Source organism: Copadichromis virginalis, linkage group LG14 (assembly GCF_057382275.1).
Source record: "Copadichromis virginalis isolate Kocher_CV1m ecotype Utaka linkage group LG14, C_Virginalis_male_GT1.1, whole genome shotgun sequence".
NCBI lineage: Eukaryota > Metazoa > Chordata > Actinopteri > Cichliformes > Cichlidae > Copadichromis > Copadichromis virginalis.
The window spans coordinates 19917609-19927875 of NC_140631.1; the positions used below are offsets into that span (position 1 = coordinate 19917609).

At 40.3% G+C, this 10267-nt stretch overlaps 1 protein-coding gene across 1 annotated transcript; it reads left to right on the plus strand.

Annotated features, from left to right (window-relative positions):
- Positions 1–3645: 3645 nt before the first annotated feature.
- srpra (SRP receptor subunit alpha) lies at positions 3646–10235 on the plus strand. The gene is made up of 15 exons (XM_085429787.1): positions 3646–3756; positions 3875–4012; positions 4311–4394; positions 4515–4678; positions 5565–5725; positions 5815–5977; positions 6303–6453; positions 6569–6687; positions 6776–6888; positions 6968–7054; positions 7528–7700; positions 7792–8005; positions 8177–8340; positions 8685–8783; positions 8935–10235. Exons 2-15 carry the CDS (start codon positions 3890–3892, stop codon positions 9061–9063), a joined length of 1944 nt encoding a protein of 647 aa, XP_085285913.1. The 5' UTR covers positions 3646–3756; positions 3875–3889; the 3' UTR covers positions 9064–10235.
- The last annotated feature ends 32 nt before the right edge of the window (positions 10236–10267 follow it).

The following is a 10267-nucleotide window of genomic DNA, read 5'->3' on the forward strand; positions in this document are numbered from 1 at the left end:
GGATAAAGAAGATGAAGAAACTTCTCTTTCCCTTTTTAAATGAAACATTTTTTATGACAAAAGCTCATTTATTTTAATTTTGAATGTAAAAGAACATTGTTCAATTTTATTATTATTCTATTATTATAGAATTCTCGAGTTCATGGTGAAATAATAAGCATAGTGCAAAGTATTATTTAACTGGATGTTTTTTCTTTTATTTGAGAGCCTGTTGTTTGACTACATACAGACACTGATACAACTATTAGGCTACCTCAATATATATTATATTGAATTATGTGTTACTTTGTAATAACCGAAAATATTATAAAACAATAATACTTCTGGACCTTAATTTGAGGACTTTTTCTTTAATTGGACTTAGATTAGCTTAGATTTTAATTGTCCTGTCTTCGGCCTATATTATTACTATCAAATAACACAATTATTTACCTGAAATTTCTCTTTAGGTAGTAGCTTATACTGAGTACTCAGGGAACTGTAGGGGAATTTTTGCTGGTTAACTTAACCCAGCTGTTTCCTCTTGGTGGTTTCATATTTACTTTTTTTGTTTCTCTTTTTGTCGTATGTCTGCTTGTCTGTACCATCAGTTGTTCATATATATATATATATATATATATATATATATATATATATATATATATATATATATATATATATATATATATATATATATATATTAGGGGTGCAACGATATTCGTATCGATATTGAACCGTTCGATACAGTGCTTTCGGTTCGGTAGGCATATGTATCGAACAATACAACATTTGTAATTTATTTTATCAATTTTCCTTCTGACGATGCTGTCTGTGTTGAGCGCTCAGTGAATCTGTGTTCGACTACTCCGCCTAGGCTGCACTGTCGAGCGCAGATCCACTGAGCGCTCAACACAGACAGCATAGTCAGAAGGAAGAGCAAAGGGCAAGCTAGCGAGACAGAAGTTAAGCTCTCCTTGCAACAGGCAAATTGACCCTCATTCAGATCTGGCGTTTGGAATTATTTTGGTTTTCATGTGACGTATGACCCTGAAGGTAAGCGAGTCATGGACTAAAGTAAAACAGTATGTTGGATGTGCCATGCAATGCTCAATTACATTGGTGTGAACTAGTGTGTTAGCGCAGTTAGCTCGTTAACGTGTTGGCCGTAGCTCGTTAACGGAGATTTGCCATGTTGTGGCGTTAAGGTCATTTCAACGAGATTAACCTGAAAGCACTAGCGGGAACACAACGAATATGACTGCACATTTACGCTGACATCATCGTAGTGCAAAGACAAGTGGAAGCAGACAAAAAAAAGCAAGCATGCTACTAACTTTAGCCAAGTCATTTAGACAGCTGTTAGCACATGATTCTCCTTATGCTGCTGAGATATAGCCCAGAAGAAGCGGATAGTATAGCTTTTATTTTGGAAAGAGACATTTCTCTGTAATAAACTCTCTTTTCCAAAGATGAGTGATTCCTCAATCAGATACAGGGCTTGCAATATCGCTAGCCCGACATCCCGGAGCTAGCGATTTTTTCAGTCGGGCTACCAAAATCTATCTCTGCCCTGCCCGTCGGGCTATTGTAGGAAAAATATATGTCAATGCTTTTGCATTCTTTCGGAAATGTAGCTGGGTAATTATGTCATTGGCATCGGTGAGCCACTGTCAATATGTGACATATTGAAGTCGCGTTTGAATTTGCACTTGTTTTTTTGCTTTCACTTTGCAATCGTGTGAACTGTGTATAGAGAGCGACAGCACTGATCTGTGAGTGATGATAATTTGTGCACCAATTCCTCTGACATCGTCTTATTAATCGTTAGCTTACTATGCAAACATGACAAGTGAAATCTCCCGCAGCTTAAACATGTGAGAGGTTGATCGCGCAGAGAATCGCTGAGCTTATGTGAGTGCGTGTGTAAAAGCATTTCAGTTCTGCTGAGCCAAATAAGACAGGTCAGGGTGAAGAAGTGACAGCCAAAGAAAAGCTTACCACAAAACGGAGAAGTTATGACAAATCAGACTATAAGGCAAAAAGAAAGTGCAGCTTTATGGTTTCATGGACAAAATAATTTCTGTGGCTGCAATATGATGAGCTAAATAACCAGGGCTGCACATAAGTGGTCTGCAGGTGCGCATTCGCTGTCAAAATAAAAAACACGCACAAGGGTTAGGGTTAAATTTAAAAACTGTACTTTTGAGTTAAAATATATATTTATAATTTTAATAAATGACAAATTAAAAAGGCATGAACATTTTTTTTGTATCGAAAAAATATCGAACCGTGACACCAAAGTATCGAACCGAACCGTGAATTTTGTGTATCGTTGCACCCCTTATATATATATATATATATATATATATATATATATATATATATATATATATATATATATAGAGAGAGAGAGAGAGAGACAGAGACAGAGAGAGAGACAGAGAGACAGACATGCAGATGTCACAGCTTGTCACTCTTTTTCACCCTATAGGCAGGGATTAGACCAATTATACGGGGATCTCTGTCCAGAAGAGCGCAGTCCTAGGAACAGCTAAGATACTGCGCAGGACCCTCAAGCTCCCAGGCCTCTGATAGAGGACCTGAGCTTGAAGGGGGTGAGCAGGGAATTTATTTATATATATATATATATATATATATATATGCTTGTTTTTATTACATTTTTAATAAATGGCAGGTTGGTTCATCTGCCTCCATTTCAGCTCTTACCTCCACTATCTCTGTATATGTCCAAACTACCTCAGCCTAGCTTTTTTTCACATTGTCTCCAAAGCTTCCAGCCTGAGCTGTTCCTCTGATGAACTCATTTCTAATCCTGTCCGCCCTGGTCACGCCCAATGAAAGTCTTAACATCAACTTTTTGTCAGTACCCCCATCTCCAAACCATACATCATAGCAGGTCTCACTTCCAATTTACAAACCTTTACTTTCCTCGCTTGCTGAAATCCTCTTGCCACAAATCTCCACTGACACTTGTCTCCACCCATTCCACATTTCCTGTACTTTTCTTGACCTCTCTTATGCACTGTCTGTTGTTTTAGATGGTTGACCCCAGGAATTAGAACTCATCTGCCTTCAGTACCTCTATTCCTACAGCTTCACAGTTACACTCGCCTCATTCTCATTCGGACATGTAATCTGTCTTGCTTCTACTGGCTTTCATTCCACTTTGCTCCAGAGAACATCCCCCCAGATACATAAGAGATGGGTGGATCGCTGGTATTATACCAGTGCTGTCGTTGGTATGGGATTGACGCTAGTGTTATGTTGTTTGTAACCTCTAAGTTTAGTATATAACCCACTTAATTGCTTTAGATAAATTATATTTTGGGAATGAAAAAATATATCTCAACGTGTCCTTTTTTTTATTATTATTATTATTATTATTATTATTATGATAAAAATCACATTAATGAATAAATCATGTATTAATTTATTCATTAATGTATTTATTTAGTTATTTTTATAGCCTATAACACATTTAAACAACAGAAGTTGACCTAAAGAGACAGGCCCAATACAAATTATTTTTACAGGTAACTGGTAAAAATATTGGCATTGGTACTGGTAAAATAGACAGGAAAACACTACCGGTTCATTGAAATGAACACTGCGCAAGCGCAAACCTCAGCAAAAAAAAAAAAAATGCCGGAAGTCAACATCACTTCCTGATCGTGCCTCTGACGTGTCTAAAACAGTTTTTTCACTGGTAGTGGGTTTCACTCCTGGGGCATTTATTATCAGTTTAAGTATTATCCGGTAAGAGTTCGTGTTCTGAATGGCAGGCAGGAGCCGTTAAAACGACACTGTATTTTATAAACCCAGGGCTCTCTTTCGCTTTTATCCACATATCTGTCTGTGTTTTTATTTAAACCAGGTACGTGCTTAGAAGATGCTAGACTTCTTCACCATCTTCAGCAAAGGGGGGATAGTGTTGTGGTGTTTTCAGGGAGCCGGTGTCACTGAATCCTTCACGGGGCCGGTCAACGCTTTGATCCGCTCGGTGATCCTTCAGGTGAGCCTCACGGCTAGCTGCTTGTGGCTGTTGTCTTTTTATCCAGCTCTCTGTAACAAGGGGCCAGCTAATGCTAGCACTAGCGGGTAGCTCATGCTAGCACTAGCTTATGGCGTAGCGATCAACTAAATAAGCTTCTTCTGGGCTGTGTGCCCCCCCGCATACCACTCATTCATATATAAGTTTAATATTTCCTGTGCTATAGTGACGTAATTTAGGTGGTTGAAAACACACACAGCGATAGCTGCAGTAGCAAAAGCTCCCGTTTACATGCTGTTGATGTTCTTTTTTTTTTCAGGAGCGAAGTGGGAACAGTTCGTTTAGTCATGGGGGCTTGAGTCTTAAATACAAGCTCGACAACGAGTTTGAGTTGATTTTTGTGGTAAGTCGTTCATATAAGTATTGAATGAATTTAAAAAAAAAATCAGGTGGGGATAGGTGTTTGTGTTTTATATGTGTTTATGATCATTACCTTTTTCTCGTTTCACCTGTGCATCTCTAGGTGGGTTTTCAAAAGATCCTGACGCTGACATATGTGGACAAGTTTATAAATGACGTCCAGCTTCGCTTTAGGGATCGCTATAAGAATGAGCTGGAGCAGAAGGGAGCTTTAAAGCTGCTCAACAACAGCTTTGAGTTTGAGAATGACTTCAAAGTGCTTCTCAGGTAAAGAAACAAAATAATTTCCATAATAAACACTTAGGTACCAAACAACACACAGGCCAATGTCTGTAGGTAGGCATGGAAATGTGCAAATAATGTTATTAGTAATATAAAGCCAATTCATTCATTGTCTTCCGGTAATCCAAATTCAGATTGTGGTGGCAGCAGGGTAAGCAGGGCATTCCAGATGTGATTCTTCCCAGCCACACTTTTCAGTTCTTGGGCGATTGCACAAGATATAAATCTCTCCAGCGGGTTCTGAGTCTACCTTAGAGTCTCCTTCCATGCCCAGAAAACCACCAAAGGGAGGCGCCCAGACGAGATCCTAACCAGATGCCTGAATCATCTCAGCAGCTTTTAACATGCAGGAGCAGCAGCAGCTCTACTCTGAGACCCCCGCAGATGTCACAGCTTGTCACTCTTTTTCACCCTATAGGCAGGGATTATACTTTCCACAAGTCTGCTAGAGTTCGCTTGGGTCCCACTGACACAGTTTTCGTCATCAGATGGCTAACATGAGGGTCCACTTGGACGTTTGCGTACTTGCCCGCGTTACTGCTGAGGCTGCATCAAACTATCTGCCCAACTTGCACTCTATCTTTCCATCCTTCATAAATACTTGAACTCCTTTGCTTTATATTTGGGAACATAAAGCCAATTCAAATTTTATTTTAGCAGCAATCAAACTCAAGTCTGTCTTGATAATGGCCAAAATATGTTTGTAAATATTTGTTTTACATGCCACATAAGAAATATGATCAAAAAGCTGTGAGATTTAATAGTTTTGTTGTATGTTTGTTTTATTAACTTAGAAAAAGTGAAAGATGCATCCCTGACAGTTTCTTTTTGTTATTACCTATGTTGACATATATTAATTGTTTATCAAAAGTGTGGCGGAGGAGAGCAGTAAAGCTCGAGGCCCTGCCGGGATGCGGACCTTTGAGCAATCTGGGAAATCTCAAAAAACTGTGAAGTCAATGATTGAGACAAAGGGTGGGGACAAAGGCAAGGAACAGGGTGGCAAGAAGAATAAAAATGCCAAAAAGGAGGGTAAGTGCTCTCTTTCGGTTATAAAAAGCAAACTCTAAATGGGTAAGGGTAACGTGATTTCAAACTCAGTTCACTCTAATCCTTTCCAGCTCCTGCAGCTCAGCCTGCCAAAGGGGATCAAGACAAGGCCTCAGCCTCTGGCCAGAAGATGGTGGAGAATGGTAACCAGAGCCTGACTGCTGAGGAGATCTTGCAAAAGAACAGAGAGGAATTCTTCCGTAAGCACAGGCCAGGAGCTTCTGAAAAACCCAGGTAAAGCAGCTGATACTTCCATGTAAAAGAGAGAGCAGGCCAAGAGCGATGTGTGTTTTAAAGACACATCTTGATGTCATTATCAATCTGTCCTGAATCCCAAGTTTATTATTTTTAATTGTTTCCTTATTATTTAAAATTCATTCATTTTTCTTTTCCCCAAAACTTATATTAAGTGTTACTTGTGTGTGTGACTGTCTGCTGTGTTGTGTTAGAGCCATGGTTTGATGATGATAATTGATTATTTTCTTTCCTCCTCGTGTGCAAAGCATGTTGAGACACTCATTTTTTTTAATTTTTTTTTATTCTGATCTCGTTCTCACAGTAAGTCGCCAAAGCCTCAGAAGCCAAAGGGGAAACAAAATCGTGTTTGGAACAATGGAGGCAGCAGCACCAGGGATCTGGACTACAGCGACAAGAATGGAAATGGTTCTCCAAATGGTGCCGAACAGAACCTGGAAGCACAATTTGATCCGGTATTTAGTGGTCTTTAATCTAACCACCTAGATCCCTAAGACATCTGCAGTTAGATTAATGTGATTAAAATAAGTGACGAGATGCCACATACTTAGTTCCTCGTTTGTTTTTCAGGAAATGCAGCCAGCCTCCATGAAGGGAGACTTGCTGTCTGTGGAATACGAGTCCAGTGATGAAGAGGAGATGGAGGAAGAGGATGAGGAAGTGGTCATCAGAGAAACAAGCAAGCCAAGGTATGAAATATTAGTTTTAGAGTATCAGGAATAACATTTTTAATGTTGTCTAAACTATAATTTGTGCATTTCTTTCTTTCGTTTTCAGTTCCAAAAAGGGTGGAGGTTTGTTTGGGATGCTGAAGGGCCTGGTGGGCTCCAAGAGTTTAACCCGGGAGGATATGGAACCAGTGTTGGAGAAGATGAAGGACCACCTGATCGGTATGAAGTCAGCTGCAGAAGGCATGATAGCCTGGTATTCGTTGTCTGGTATTCATTGTCCTCCTTTCTGATCACACAGCAAAGAATGTAGCAGCCGACATTGCCTCCCAGCTGTGTGACTCTGTAGCCAAAAAACTGGAGGGCAAAGTCATGGGCACATTCACCAGTAAGTACACATTATATACATAGCAAAGTATTGATTTGTAATTTATAGTATGGTTTAAGGATCATGTTTATATTCCTTCTTCCTCTGAGTGCACCAGTCCGCATGCTGGGAAGAGTAATAAAATTACAGTAATCCATTTTAAACATGAAGTGTATGTCAGAGCCTCTCATACTGATAAGTAAAGTCAATTAACTGCAACTCTTGTTGTTAAAAAAATAACTCTGATGATATGAATGCTGTAACAGTATGACCCCCTTGACTTGATTCACATACTTGGCCTTAACTGGCAATTCCAACTTATTCATTTCTTTTATTCATTGTAATTATGAATTGTGGTACTATGTTACTTTATGGTGTAATTATATTAAATACACTACATCTGTAAATGATGTTGTGCACTAGCACATATGGGTAACGCCGTGTGTGTGTGTGTGTGTGTGTGTGTGTGTGTGTGTGTGTGTGTGTGTGTGTAGCTGTGGCCTCAACAGTAAAGCAGGCCCTGCAAGACTCACTGGTGCAGATCCTGCAACCCAAGCGAAGAGTGGATATTCTGAGAGATGTCATGGAAGCACAGAGCCAGCGAAGACCTTTTGTCATCACATTTTGTGGTGTCAATGGAGTGGGAAAGTCCACCAACCTGGCAAAGGTGAATTGACATTGAAATTTTTCTGCTTGTTGGTAATTTGAGTAATTTACCGTGTCCTTGTAAAGGTAAACTTTCCTTTCCCTTGGTCTAGATCTCCTTCTGGCTGATAGAGAATGGTTTCACTGTGCTGATCGCAGCCTGTGACACATTTCGTGCTGGTGCCGTGGAGCAACTCCGCACTCACCAGCGCCGCCTGAACTCTCTGCATCCCCCCGAGAAGCACGGTGGACGACCTGTAGTCCAGCTTTATGAGAAAGGTTACGGGAAGGATGCTGCTGGAATTGCTATGGAGGCCATTGCCTATGGTAAAAAAAAAAACAAAAATCTACTGTGGCATTAGTAAGGGGTTGCTGGTTGATGCCACACAGCACAGTGTGTTGTACCTTAGCTGTAAAGAAGGGATGTGGCACTTTTAATATTAGCATTGCACCCATTTCAGTATCACTTGTTCACCTTTCCACTTTTGATCCCTGTAGCCCGCAACCAGGCGTTTGATGTGGTGCTGGTGGACACTGCTGGACGTATGCAGGACAACGCCCCCCTAATGACAGCGCTGGCCAAGCTTATAGCAGTCAACATGCCTGACCTAGTGCTGTTTGTTGGGGAGGCTCTGGTGGGCAACGAGGCAGTTGATCAGCTGGTAAGATCACTCAGAAAGTTGAAATATTTTTTTTGTACATATAAGATGTAATAATTAGTTCATTTTCAATTTGAAGTAATACAACAGTTAGTTCATATCTGTATGAGTCATGCGATCAGCTGCTAGAGCTTTCAGTCAGTGTCTAACGCTACTAAAAAAGAACTTGGTTAGGTTAAAAAAAAATTCTATGTATTCAATTGTCCAGCAGAGGGCAGTGCTATTGCATTAAGCTGCTGTTTTGTTACACCCCTGCCTCTAGACAGCATTAGGTTGGAGATTTACATGTGAACTCTTTCCTCAGCAGTTTGTACCTGAACAACTCTGCTTTTGCTTCATGTCCATAGGTGAAGTTTAATCAGGCTCTGGCAGACCACTCCATGTCTGACAAGCCTCGCCTCATTGATGGAATTGTTCTCACCAAGTTTGACACTATTGATGACAAGGTATTTTATTCTGATCACTTTACCATTGGGGCCATCTCATTTCTGTGATTTAGAGAATATTTGAATGCAGTTTGGTAATTAGTTTGCAGCTGCTTTCTGCCTTGTGAATAATTTGCATTATTTCTCATTCGTCATCCTTCCTTCTATACAGGTTGGTGCTGCCATCTCCATGACTTACATCACAGGCCAGCCTATTGTGTTTGTGGGCACGGGGCAGACCTACAATGACCTGCGCAGCCTCAACGCCCGTGCTGTGGTCAGCGCCCTGATGAAGGCTTAAGTTGGCCGCATGTTCTTCTGGTTTATTCATCATTGCCGAGAAGCCTTTGCCACACTGCCACAAGATGTTCCAGCCCCGCTATAGCCCACGTTTCCATGCTGCTGCCCTGCGCCCCCTGCTTTTGGAATCAAATGAATGAACTAAATGTCTCACGCAGGATGTTATTCTTCCAGTAAAAGGACAAGTGTGCATTTGAAAAGACAGAACGTGTTGCATCAAAGCCAGAGGAGCCTCCCTTTGTATTATTTTTAAACATTTGGGCCAAATTTAGAAAGTACCTCAGATCAGCTTGTGTTCCGAAACGGTGAAGTCTCATTCAAATGATATAATTGCTGACTGGACCTAGGCTGTGCTATCGGTTTACTGGTTTACACAGTAAAAGCTTGGAAAAGAAAAAAGCTCCCTACCTGGCATTTGTCAGTCAGATTTCTTTCATCTAAATGAGGTCAGGTAGTGCGTGTTTGCTGGATGTGACATTTCAGCAGCTGCCTGTGCCTGAGGAAAGGTTAGTGACCACAGTGCCTGTCTGTCTCCTGTCTTCTCAGTTAACACTTCAATAATGTGGATACTTACCCACTAATTTCATGGCTTTGCAGAAGAAGAAGAAGGAGCAGCCCCACTAGTCTAGTGGGGAAGACAGTTTATGATTTACAATAGGGTGGGTGTGAATACCAGCACTTATCAGGTTAGATGTTTTTTTGTGTTCAACAAGAAGAAAATCACGGCATAGAAAAATCAAGGTCGACAGGGCAGTGCATCAAGATTTCCTGAGCAAATTAACAGTTATGATCTAAAAGTCATCTCCCAGAGTTCCTCACCTATATAACACACAGTTAATTCATTGCCATTACAACATGAAGACTTTGATTCCCCAGTTTATAGTGGATGAAAAGCAGAAATCCATTTGTAAGTTTAGGTTTTTCTTGTTCTTACAGGTGTCCATAGATGTCAGACTACACTTCTTAGTGGTCAATTAAAGTTCTGTGGCCCTTTGACTTATTTCCCCCTCTGATTCATTCATCATTTGTAAGAGAAAATTGAAGTTTTAAACATTTCGGCCCCCCTTTAAAATGTGGTAGTGCAATATGAGAACTATAAAGAAAATTTGAGATAATTTATGAGAATGTAAAAGTTTCTAAATAAAGCTGCTATATGCTATGACAGCCTCTAAAGTGGCGCTCGTTGTACTTTGTGTTAGAGATGC